This window comes from Rattus norvegicus, chromosome 14, assembly GCF_036323735.1.
Source record: "Rattus norvegicus strain BN/NHsdMcwi chromosome 14, GRCr8, whole genome shotgun sequence".
Taxonomy (NCBI): Eukaryota; Metazoa; Chordata; class Mammalia; order Rodentia; family Muridae; genus Rattus; species Rattus norvegicus.
Window position 1 is genome coordinate 84,009,543 of NC_086032.1, and position 12,815 is coordinate 84,022,357.

At 48.2% G+C, this 12,815-nt stretch overlaps 1 protein-coding gene across 5 annotated transcripts in view; it reads left to right on the forward strand.

Moving 5' to 3' along the window:
- The window catches only part of Thoc5 (THO complex subunit 5), a 33,892-nt gene extending 27,241 nt beyond the window's left edge, over positions 1-6,651 (forward strand). For all 5 annotated transcript variants that reach the window (XM_039092214.2, XM_039092215.2, NM_001401407.1 and 2 more), the window contains 3 exons: positions 2,558-2,673; positions 3,792-3,982; positions 6,457-6,651. In XM_039092214.2, the coding sequence (XP_038948142.1) occupies positions 2,558-2,673; positions 3,792-3,982; positions 6,457-6,520 (371 nt within the window). In that variant the 3' untranslated portion in view covers positions 6,521-6,651. The remainder of the gene's footprint in view (positions 1-2,557; positions 2,674-3,791; positions 3,983-6,456) is intronic.
- Positions 6,652-12,815: the final 6,164 nt, after the last annotated feature.

The following is a 12,815-nucleotide window of genomic DNA, read 5'->3' on the forward strand; positions in this document are numbered from 1 at the left end:
GGATAACAAACCCTGCCTTTTTTTTTTTTTTTTTTTTAATTGGATACTTTTTCATTTACATTTCAAATGTTATCCCCTTTCCCAGTTTCCCATCCATAAACCCCCCATCCCATCCCCCATTCCCCTTCTTCTATGAGGATGTTTCCCCCACCCATCTACCCCTTCCTGCCTCCCTGCCCTGACACTCTCCTACATTGGGGGGTCCAGCCTTGGCAGGACCAAGGGCTTCTCCTATTAGTGCCCAACAAGGCCATCCTCTGCTACATATGCAGCTGGAGCCATGGGATGGTGGTTTAGTCCCTGGAAGCTCTGGTTGGTTGGTATTGTTGCTCTTATGGGGTTGCACACCACACCCCTTCCCTCCTTCTACACAGTCCCTGTGGAGTCTGGAACCCTGTGGTTCCCTCCTCTTCTGACATCTGCCAGGACCTACCCAGAGGCCACTAACCATGCTCAGGCGCTAGGCTGTTGTCCTATCCCACCTCAGCTGTGATCACTGGGCTGAGGAAGATGGTGTGATCCTTCAGTTGTCAGTAGGCTGAGTGATGTAAGAAAATTTGTGAACTGGGGATATAGTTTAGGGGTAGAACACTTGCCTAGCATACCCGAGACCTTAGATTTATTCCCCAGTACCACAAAAGATAAGCTAAACAAAATTAATTTCCCAAAGCTGGAAGCATAATAAAGAAGGGCTTATTTAGCTCATGAGTGTGTGGGTTTGCTTGTTACGATTTTTATTAAATTTATTTAATGTATGTGTGTGCATTCAGGTGTAAGACACACACGTGCACGCACACACGTGCACCAGTTATCAGAGGACAGCTTGAGGGAGTCACTTCTTTCCTTCAACCTTGTGGGTTCCTGGGATCAAACTCCAGTCATGAGGAGAGGACACCTTTACCTACTGAGCAGTCCTACTGGCTTTGTGTGTGTGTGTGTGTGTGTGTGTGTGTGTGTGTGTGTGTGTGTGTGTGTGTGTGTGTGTACGTACGTGCGCATGTGTGTGTGAGTGTTTGTTTGTTGAGACAGAGTCTCATGTAACTCTAGCTGGCCTAGAACTCACAGAGATCCATCTACCTCTGGGATGGAAGGCACGCACTGCCACACTGTTTTAATTTTGTCTTTGAGATCAGCTCAGGCTGGCCTTGAACTCTGATCTTTTTTTCTTAGCCTCCAGAGCACTGGGATTGCACACACGAGCCACCATGTGTAGCCTAGTTTAGCTTTACTATTTGAAGGCTAGAAGTCCCAGGGGCCTCATGGCAGGTGACAGTACAGCGACGTGGAGACGGTGGCACAGGTGAAAAGGAAGCCGAGGGAGTTAGGAGCCAAGGCTGTTCTATAACAGTGCTCTGGACACTAAGCAGAGTCTCGCAAGAAGACTTAATCCTTTCAGAAGGCAATTCCCTCTCATCCAGAACCCAACTACCTCTCACTAGAGCTGACTTCTCCAGGTTCAACCTGGCAGCAGCACAGGGAGCCAACTTCTTGTATAAATCTCTGGGTAATGCACAGGAGCCAAATCAGAAGCACTAGTCCAAAGATCTGGGAGCTAGGGAGAGGGCCCGGTGGGTCGGAGCTCTTACTGCATAATCCTGATGACCTGAACTTGGTTCCCAGAAGCCACGTCAGCGTGTGGAATGGAGTGGAGTGTGTCTAATCCCGGCACCCCTGGGAAGAAGGGGTCAAAGGCTGTCTGTCAGCAGAGGGAAACTTCATATGTGAGAGCTTATTCTCTGATTGTGCATGCACATCCGCTGCCCAGCAGTTCCAGTTGAACTCAGTCTTGTACTTTTGCAGCTACTCACTGGGAGACATTTCTGTCAGAGCCTCCCTTTGACCGATGTGACGTGAGAAGCTGGGACCGTTTGCCACTAGTCCACTGTGGGAGTTAGAGCAGGAGGATAAGGAGTTCAAGGTTGCCCTTCATTATGTATTGAATCTGAGGCTACCTTGGGCTACATGGGACTCCCTTAACAGCAACAACAGATTCTTTTTTTTTTTTTTTTTTTTTAAAGAAAGATAAGAAGGAAGGAAGAAAAGGAGTTGGGGAGAGACAGAGAGAGAGAGACAGAGAGACGAGAGGAGCTGGAGAGATGGCTCAGTGGTTAGGAGCTGCTCATCCAGAGGACCTGAGGTCAATGTCCAGCACCCACATGGCAGCTCACAACTGTAACTTCAGTCCCAGGGATCCAATGCCCTGTTCTGGCCCCTGAAGGTGCAGCATACATGTCGGTGCCAAGATACATGGAGGCAAACCACCAAACAAGGCATACACACACATGCACACAATTTTTTTTTTTTAATTATGACACTTCTCCAGGTAGCAGGTTTAGTCCATTGACAAACACCATCAGGTAGAACAGGGTCTTTGGAGGAACCAGAGTCGCTGTACCTTACCCTGAGGACCTGGCAGCCCGGCTCCCATTCTAAGACCGTCAGTGTCAGCACTCAGCAGCACTTCACTTAGAGGAGGCATTTGTGTTGACTCTGGGACATGTGGAGACCACCACGGAAGGCTGGGTAATCACGATTTTTTTTGCCTCTCCCTTCTCAGCTAAGCTTCAGGCTGCTGTGGTACTGAACCCTGGCTACTCCTCCATCCCACCTGTTTTCCGACTCTGTCTAAACTGGAAAGGGGAGAAAACCAACAGCAACGATGACAACATTCGGGTAAGGCCCACATGGGTGGCAGGAGAACAGGGAGCCCTAGAGAGGTGGGCAGTGTGTCAGTCTCAGGACAGGGATGTACCAGGATCTACAGAACATGCTCGCCGCTTAATTTCCTGAGGCCCACAGTGTTTCCCGTTTAGCACTGTTAACTAGCAAAATGTCTGTGCACCAACCACTCCAGCACCTGATGGGTGGCCACACAGTGAGGAGCAGACAGACACACAGACAGCTGGATCCGGTGGTCTGACTGCTGGAGAGACCTTAGGCCATCCCCAAGCCCAGCATGTTTGTTAGGTAAGGTTGAATAGAGAAGCAGGGTTGTGGTACAGAGACAGATCAAGAAGGTGGGTTTAGCCAACCTCAGCAGGAGCGGACTATAGGGAACCGTCTCCTGGCTGTAAATCTCAGAAAGAGAAAGCTGTGGTGGACATTTTCTGTATACACCATCAACATCTACACACAGATCAGAAGAAAAGGCTCGGGCATTCCTCCTAGCCTCATGTCGGGCAGGGGTAGGCTTTGCTGTACTCTTGTGGGTCTGAGGCGAGAGTCCTAGATAGGCTAGTTCATGCCAACAACACATATCCACTCAGGGTTCCTACACTCCCTTCAGCAAGGTGCGGTGGCAGCACTGGGGAGGCAGAACAGACCAGCTTGGTCTGCACAGTAAGTTCCAGGCCAGCCAAGGCTACACAGTGAGACCTTACCTCTAAAATAAAACCAAAACTTGTCTTGAAGTCGAGTCACCTTGGCCTCTGATGGTAAGCAGACGCAGAAGCACCATAGCAGACTCAGATTCAGTGAGGGCGCTGTAGCTGCTGCCCAGGGCCATGCCTCGTGGTGGGTCTTCGTAGCCTGTGGCCCAGAGCACGTCTTCCTCTATATACCCGTGTTCCTTGCTGGTATCTGGGGTGGGACAGTGGGTGGTAATCAGGACCCCATTGTCTTGAGGAAACAGGATCTCTGGGTGAGGCTGTGGCACAGCTCTGGGTACAGCTCCTGTGCAGGCAGCAGCCGTAGCTCATGTGCCATCAGGTCAGCCATGAGGTGAAGGTGTGACCATGTGCTCAGCCATACCGAGGATCAGTTGCTGAGGTGCTGGCTTCCCACCCCCACAGGCTATGGAGAGTGAAGTCAATGTGTGCTATCGGGAGCTCTGCGGCCCTCGGCCCAGTCACCAGCTCTTGACCAACCAGCTGCAGAGGCTGTGTGTGCTGCTGGATGTCTACCTGGAGACCGAGAGCCATGATGACAGTGTAGAGGGCCCCAAGGAATTTCCCCAGGAGAAGATGTGCCTGCGGCTCTTTAGGTGAGTAGAGGTGACTTCTCATGAGGAGGTGACTTCTCATGAGGACATGGACAGAGATCTCAGCCTCTAGAAGACTAGGTCTCATTGGACAGGGCCGGGCACATAGAGCATCTGTCTTTGTAGCAGAAAACTCTGCTGCCAGAGTTCCAGGAAAACCTTGTCTTCCCCTTCCTGAGACTTCCTTGCTACCGCAGCCTGGCTCACCTGTTCTTGGTCACCCCCTGGAGTAAGCAGCCAAGGAAACTGTACTGAGCCGTGCTACAAAGCTTTGACTGAGCTTTGTTTCTGTGGGAAACTGCAGGGTCTGTTTACTTTTGGCATCCAAGCGAGCACTTTGGGTGGTGGTGCATCCCCACTGTCCCTGGTGAGTTTGCAGCATCTGAGTCCCGTGGTGAGACTCAATACAGCGGGCAATCAGACAGCACAGGGGAAAACAAAAACAGCTCTTCTAGAAGGCAGGCAGCTCAACTCCGTTTCAGCCAGCACTGAGCCCTGGTCCTGGGGCTGAAGTGGGGGAGTGATACCTTCTATGGAGCTCAGACTGCCTCAGATAATCTGTGTACAGCTCCCAGACCATTGCTGCTTCAAGTTCAGGGCTCAGAGTATGCTCTTGGCAACATGTGTGGACTCGCAGTACCTCAGACTAGTTTTCCATTAGAGTTTCTTTCCTGTCCCCTCATGTGTTTGTTTGTTTGCTTGCTTGCTTTCAAAACCCTAGAGAATATTTCTTAGTCTCCTTCTGTTGTGGACAAAGCAGGTAAAGAGGAGCTTTGTTTGGATTATTTTTATAATCTGTCAGGCCCGGTGTCACGACTGACGCCTGTAATCTTAGCACTTGGAAGTTGGAAGCAGGAGGATTGCCATCAGTTCAAGGCTAGCCTTAGCTACAGAATAAACAAGACCAAAAGTTCCTCACCTTGCTCTCCGTCTTATTCTTGCGAAGTCAGTTGTAACGTACAGGGAGGTGTCCTAGCACTGTCCCTCTTGTCTGGCACCTCTGCCGCCCTGGCTCATGGTGGCATTTAATAATAACTAGAAATGTCCCAAGTGGCTACAGGAGGCAGAGCTGACCGCCAAATGCCAGCCTGAGTCTTGCTCTCTGCAGTGATCTGCGTGAAGTCTCAGCTCTTGCCACCTCTCCCGCTACTCCAGCATTTGCAGGATGGGAGCCCCACACAGCTTGTGCTTGCTTTCTCTCGAATGGTTTCTGGAAGACTCATTTCCTCACGTGTTGAGCTGTATCCCTGCTGTGGCAGGACTGAACATCGTAACTGATGGGTGGCTTACAAGGTTCTTGGCCGGGAGTCCAGCTGACTGCTGGGGTTTGGGTCATCAAGAGGCTGAGTGCAGGGTCCTGCTATGAGCTGGTGACCTTAGCTGGAGCTTGGACTGAGACTTCACCACTCTGACTGGGTGCAGCCTCTGCTGTTTGGAGGCTTATAATGCCATGAATGGTCTCAGTTCCAGTTCCAGCTTCCACCTCGGAGATGAGGAGCCTCTGTATTTCACCTCCAAGCAGCACATACTGTATGTGTGAGAAGTGTCAGCACAGTACAGGCTGGAGAAGAAGGTTTTAGTACCCTCAGCCACTGGAGAAGAGTAAAACTTTCTCTTTTAGTTTTTCTATTCTCTGCTGCCCGCTCACATGTGTCTTAGTTCTTTTTCTATTGTGATAAGACATCATGGATGAAAGGGCTCACTCCAGTTTACAGTTAGTCCTTCCGGAAGCAGAGGCCATGGGGGAATGCTGCTGACGGCTTGCTCTGCGTGGCTTGCACATTCCACTCGCTTCTTCCTATTTGACTCTGACCTGTGTTGGGAAAAAACTGTCCTGCACACATACTCCCTTAGACCGAGTCCCAGCGAGCCCCATTACTGCTTGTTGGATGTCAGTCATGGACAGAGATGGACAAGGAAGGAGCCCTTCTTACAGATGTTCGTCTTTATGGAGCTGTGTGGAACATGTCCCTCTGTAAAGATTTTACCTGAGGACCCAGAGTTACTGCTGAAATCTTCACAGGAGGAACTTTGAAGATAGATCTTGGCCTGCTTGGCCATGACTGGGCCTTCCTGGAACAAACAGGCTTTGGTGTTGGCGCTCTGGTTGGGTTCCGTTGCTTCCTGGCCATGCAGTGCACAGTCTTGTTCTTTTGCAACTGTAGACATAAAGTGTTTGTTGATAACATTATAAGCAATGGTCTAGAGCATGTTTGGGCCCTGACCCCAAAATGTCTGATTAAGGGATCCTCCAGGTTCACATTCGTAAGCACATAGAGACACTTTTACAAAGATGGTGTCACTCCTTCACCAGTGTGGTCTGGTTTCTCACCTTCTCACTGTGCCCTGTGTCTGAACTATGCAGCTCTAACTTTCCCCCAGTGACCGCTACATGGCATTCTCTGGTGAGTGAACTGTAATTTATTTTATCAGCCCAGAAGGCATGCTATTAACTGCTCTCCCTCTTGTTTCTCTAGGGGTCCAAGTAGGATGAAGCCGTTTAAATATAACCACCCTCAGGGATTCTTCAGCCACCGCTGACAGACTTCCCTCTCTACCTGTCAGCCCCCAAGCCCTGCCCTGACTCCTGGGTATCTGAGTTTTGCTTTGGCCGCCTGTGGTTCTTGATATTTTCCAAAGACACCGGCTAATTAAAATGTCGTGTGACCAAATGGCCTGTTTGTCGCTCCTTGGGCAGTCAGGATCAGGGGGACCATGGCAGCATGAAGACTTTCTGGATGCGGGTTGTAAGGGTGGCCGAGAGATGGAGGTTGGTACCTGCTCATCACACAAAGCATCTTGGTACCTCTCAGCCTAGTTCCTACTGATGAGGACGCTGCCAGAGAAGCCCACGTCAGCACATCCAGATATTCCTTCCTCAGCCTTCCTTCTCTCTGTGGTCAGTGATGCGGGTGCTGGGATGTCATGTAGAACAGATGATGCCCGGGCTGGAGAGATGGCTCAGCGGTTAAGAGCACTCACTGCTCTTCCCGAGGTCCTGAGTTCAAATCCCAGCAACCACATGGTGGCTCACAACCATCTGTAATAAGATCTGATACCCTCTTCTGGTGTGTCTGAAGACAGTTATAGTGTACTTATACATAAAATAAATAAGTAAATATTACAAAACAAAAAAAAAGAACAGATGATGCCCTTGTTGTAGTGAGAGACTGAGACCAGGGACATGGACAAGCAGATCTGTGCTCAGAAGCTGTCTTAGGGTTTTACTGCTGTGAGCAGACACCATGACCAAGGCAACTCTCATAAGGACAATGTTTAATTGGGGCTGGCTTACAGATTCAGAGGTTCAGTCCATTATCATCAAGGCGGAAACATGGCGGCATCCAGGCAACCATGGTGCAGGAGCGGCTGAGAGTTCTACATCTTCATCTGAAGGCTGCTAATGCAAGACTGACTTCCAAGCAGCTGGGATGAGGCTCTTAAAGCTCAAGCCCACAGTGACACACCTACTCCAACAGGGCCATAACTTCTAATAGTGCCACTCCCTGGGCCAAGCACATACAACCATCATAGAAGCTAAGCGCGTTAGGTTTAATTAATACTTTCAGATAGGAGAGTGAGACCACATAACACTTGAGGGGCTTTACTTCCAGGACTTCAGAGGTGGGGCCAAGAAGATCTCTGAGAGTTCCAGGCCAGCCAGAGCTTCCCAGTGAGACCCTGTCTCAAAAGAAAAGACAAAAATGCTGGGGAAATGTTTGCAAAGCTATCACCTCTGGGGTCCAGGAGTGAAGCTCACTGTAGACCACTTGCCTTGTATACTGAAGGCCTGGGGGTGCAGTCCTCAGCACACAAAAAGAAGAGCCAACCCCACCCCCGCTCCCCATCCTGAGGATCCTCAGACACTTGTCTGAAAAGACTCTGCTCTCTGACCTCAACCAACGTTAAATTCACAATTCAGCTTGAGAAGTAAAAGACAAGGTTGAGGACGTCAGTGGGGCACATGCAAGTGGTATCGTTCCTCAGCACTAAGAGTAATGAGAACCAAGATACAGAGTGGAAAGTAGTTGAGAACTATTGAGGGGCACTTTGGAGGCAAAGGCAAGTGGGTCTCCGTGAGTTCAAGGCCAGCATGGACTACATAGTGACTTCTAGGACAGCCAGGGTTATGTAGAGAGACACTGTCTCAAAAACCAGAAAAGTAAGAATTCGTCTGTGTCTGCAGGCTAGGGATATCTGTTGCTAGAGTGTTTGCCTAGAACTCATGAAGCCCTGGGTTCCCTGCAACACATAAAGCAGCCTTACTGGTGCATGCCCATAATCCCAGCGTGAGGGAGAGTCAGGAGACTCACAGATTCAAGGTCACTTTCTGCTGCATAGGAAGTTTGAGGGGAGCTGGACTACCTAACACATTATCTCAGCGATAAATAATAACTATTTTTGGAAGTATAGTCTAGTTTGCTAACTCAAAGACAAAGTAATTGTACCTTTTATTATAGTTCCAGTCAAGATTTTTCGAGCTTTTTTTCCCCCTTATAGAACAATGCTGGAGCACTTTATAGACACATCCATGGTAGCTTGAGTAGGAATGTGTTTCCCAGAGACTCGTGTCTAAATGCAGGGGCTGGCACTGTTAGGACATGTGGCCTTGTGAAGTGAAGAAGTGTGTCACTGGGGAGGCAAGCTTTGAAGTCAAACTAGGCCTCGTGTGACGGTCTCCTGCTGTCTGCGAATCAAGATGTGTAAACTCTCAGTTCCTCCAGCCTGCATGCCATGCTTCCTACCTTGATGCTAATGGGCTAAACCTCTGAAACAAAGCCAGCCCCAATTAAATGTTTCCCTTTACAAGAGTTGTCTCAGCCATGGTGTCTCTTCACAGACTGACTAAGATATCTACTCTAAGTAGATTATTCATGACAGCATGGGCCTCTCATACAGAAACTGTGTTTTCTGTCCTTTCAGCTGAGCATCTTAAAGATGAGGATTTGGGGGAAGATGGGCCTGCAAAGATGAGAGGGCTCAGTAGTTAAGAATGTCTCTTATAGAGGCCCCCAGATTGTTTCCCAGCATCCATGGCAGGTGGCTTACAACACCTGTAACTCCGATTCAGGGATCCAATGCATCCGGCCCCTCCATAGCCCCTGCATTCATCCATATACACAACCACCTCTCTTACAAAGGCTTAACTTTTTTTTTTGCTTTTTTTCGGAGCTTGGGACCGAACCCAGGGCCTTGCGCTTCCTAGGCAAGTGCTCTACCACTGAGCTAAATCCCCAACCCCTACAAAGGCTTAACTTAAAAAAATGTTTAAGAGAAACTGGGGGGTAGAGAGATGGCTCAGTGGTTAAGAGCACTGATTGCAATGCCAAGCAACCAGAGCTTCCAGGGACTAAGCCACTACCTAAAGACTATACATGGACTGAGCCTGGACTCTGACCTCATAGGTAGCAATGAATATCCTAGTAAGAGCACCAGTGGAAGGGGAAGCCCTGGGTCCTGCTAAGACTGAACCCCCAGTGAACTAGACTTTTGGGGGGAGGGCAGCAATGGGGGGAGGATGGGGAGGGGAACACCCATAGGGAAGGGGAGGGAGGAGGGGGATGTTTGCCCGGAAACCGGGAAAGGGAATAACACTCGAAATGTATATAAGAAATACTCAAGTTAATAAAAAAAAAAAAAAAACCAAAACCAAAAACAAAAACAAAAACTCAACTGTATCACAAAAAAAAAAAAAAACAAAAAGAGCACTGATTGCTCTTCCAGAGGTCCTGAGTTCAATTCTCAGCAACCACACGGTGGCTCACAACCATCTGTGATGGGATCCGATGCCCTCTTCTGGTGTGTCTGAAGACAGCTACAGTGTACTCATATACATAAAATAAATAAGTCTTTAAAAAATCTGAACAGGGGTTGGGGATTTAGCTCAGTGGTAGAGCGCTTGCCTAGGAAGCGCAAGGCCCTGGGTTCGGTCCCCAGCTCCAAAAAAAAAGAACCAAAAAAAAAAAAAATCTGAACAGAGATATAGTTTTGTTTGTCTTTTGTTGTTTTGTAAGATAGGCTCTCACCAGTAACCCAAGTTGGCCTGGAACTTGCTATGAAAACCAGGTTGACCTTGAACTCAAAGAGATCTATTGCCTCTGCCTCCTGAGTGCTGAGGCTAAAGGGGTATGCCACCACATCTGGCTGAATAGAGAAGCTAAAAAAAAAAATTATAATAGCATTAAAAGACCCACTTGTGGGCTGGAGAGATGGCTCAGCAGTTAAAAGCGCTGCCTGCTCTTCCAGAGGATCTGAGTTCAATTCCCAGCAATCACATGGTGGCTCACAAATATCTGTAATGGGGATCCGATGCTCTCTTTGGTTGTGTCTAAAAATAGCGACAGTGTACTCACATACATCAAATAAATAAATAAATCTTTAAAAAAGATCCACTCGCAGAGGTAAGTAGACCAATGCATGAGGCCAGTCCGGTCTACACAGTAAGTTTCATTCCCAAAAAAGAAAATCGGTATAAATTGAAAGACACCCCACATTTGTGGATAGCAGTACTGTCCTTGTTAATTTCGTTCTCTTTTTTTTTTTTTTTTGGTTCTTTTTTTTTTTTTCGGAGCTGGGGACCAAACCCAGGGCCTTGCGCTTCCTAGGTAAGCGCTCTACCACTGAGCTAAATCCCCAGCCCTAATTTTGTTCTCTTAAGACAGGGTCTCGCATAGCGCAGTTTGGCCTCAAACACACTACGTTTACAAAACTGAATCCTGCTTCTCCGGCCTCCATTCCCCAAGTGCTGGGATTTCAGTGTGAACCAACACCCCCTGCTCTTACTTTGTTTAAATGGCAACACTACCAAGGGCGGTTTACAGAGTCACTACAATCCCTGTCAGAATTCTCATGCCCAGGCTAGCAGATGAAGTCACTCACAGCCAAGCCCGATGACCCAAGTGACCCAGGAACCACAAGGTGAAAGGAAAGGACCAACTCTCTGAAGTTGTTCTCCACATAGGGACTGAACCACCAATCAAAGAGCACACAGGGGCTGGACCAAGGCCCCCTTCACATCTGTAGCAGATGTGCAGCTTGGTCTTGTGGGTTCCCTAACAACTGGAGCAGAGGCTGTCTCTGACTCTCTTAACTGCCACTGAACAAGGGATGTGGAACAGGCGATCAGGATGAAAAGTGAATAAATAAATTAATTAATGAAAAACATGGGTTTTTTTTCTTCTTTTTTTCGGAGGTGGGGACCGAACCCAGGAAAAACATGTCTTAAGTTAAATAAAAGCTGTTCTCCTACTTACACACATATAAACACACACACACCTACATATAAACACACACTCATGCATACACATACGTGCACACAAACAAATTCAACAATAGTAATTAAAATTTTTATTGCTAAACATAAACCCTTAACATCATTGCTCGATTCATTTGTCTGCTTTGACTCTGTCAGGGTCTTGCTACGAATCCCTGGCTTTCTTAGTGCTTGCCCAGGCTGGCCTTGAACTCTCAGCAATCCTCCTGCTTCAGCCTCACGAGTCTAGAATTGCAGACATGCACTACCATACCAGGGAAGTCAATTGATTTTTGTCAAGATTACCAAGATGATTCCACAGGGAAAATAATAGCACATTATAGTTTATTTCTTCTGGTTTCTGGGACAATTGTAAAATCATATGTAGAAAAAGAAGGTGGATCTCTACCTCACATCATATACCAAGTCTTATTGGGTCAGACACAAATATATGAACTAAACTCATAAGAGCAGCCAGCAACATTATGGTTCTGCAGGTAAAGGGACCTGGTGCTAAGCTGGACAACCTGACTTTGATCCCTGGGACCCACGTGGCAGAAGCCCTGGGTGAGGGCCCTGTAGTTGTCCCCTGACCTATACAGACTTGAACTGTGCAAGTGGGGACCCCCCCCCCAAGCACAGAAACAACTTAGCACACAAGCTATCACATGTCTGTCACAGGAGTTGTTCTAGGGGCCTCTGGTGGCTTTTTTCTCTGTAGCTTCCAGTCCTTGTAGAGAATTACATCTTTCCAGTTTGGGAACAGCATCTCCTACTCTCAGACTATGGGATGAACTGAATAATGGTCCCCAGAGATATTAAGGACCACATCGCCAGAACCTGAGCCAGTTTCCTCTACTGTAAAGACGAAGGGAGCATAGCTGGGTGTAGTGTACAGTATACCGTAGTCCCAGCAGACAAAGGCAGGGGAGTGTCTGGTTCAAGGCCAGTAGGACCTACATTTTGAGACTTCTCAACCCACCCCATCCATGCCAAAAAGGGAATCCACGAATCTTGGCAGCGGCTGCAATTAAGTAGGTCAGAAATGCGAGATTAAGATTGGTCCAGCGCCTCACCTAAAGAAAAGGCTTAATGTCTGCTCTGGTCGGAGGCTGTTGAACACATAAGGTGCACAGACAGGGATGGAGTTCCTGTGGAGTACAGCAACTGCGCCGTTCTCGGGAGAGGGATTTGTTTCATCAGCATGCTCAGTGAGATGCTCAGTGAACGCCCTTAAAACAACCCGGATCCTTTAGATCGTAGAGAAAACAGCAAAGTGCAGGCTGTGAAGAAAGTGAGGGAGAAGCTAGGTGTGGCAGTGAACACCTGCGATCACAGAATTTAGGAGGTGGAGGTGGGGGCGTTGGGAGTTCGGGGTCACCCTCAACTATAGCAAGCAGATAGACCAAGAATAGAGAGGCTGGTTTTTAGGAAGACAAACACGGGGCCCTGGCTAGATTTTTACGTCAACTTGACATGGGCTCGAGGGGGGAACTTCAATTGAGAAAATGCCTCCAGAATATTGGGCTATAAACAGGAAAGCGTGAAAGGTGTTTTCTTTTTCTTTTTCTTTTTTTTTTTTTT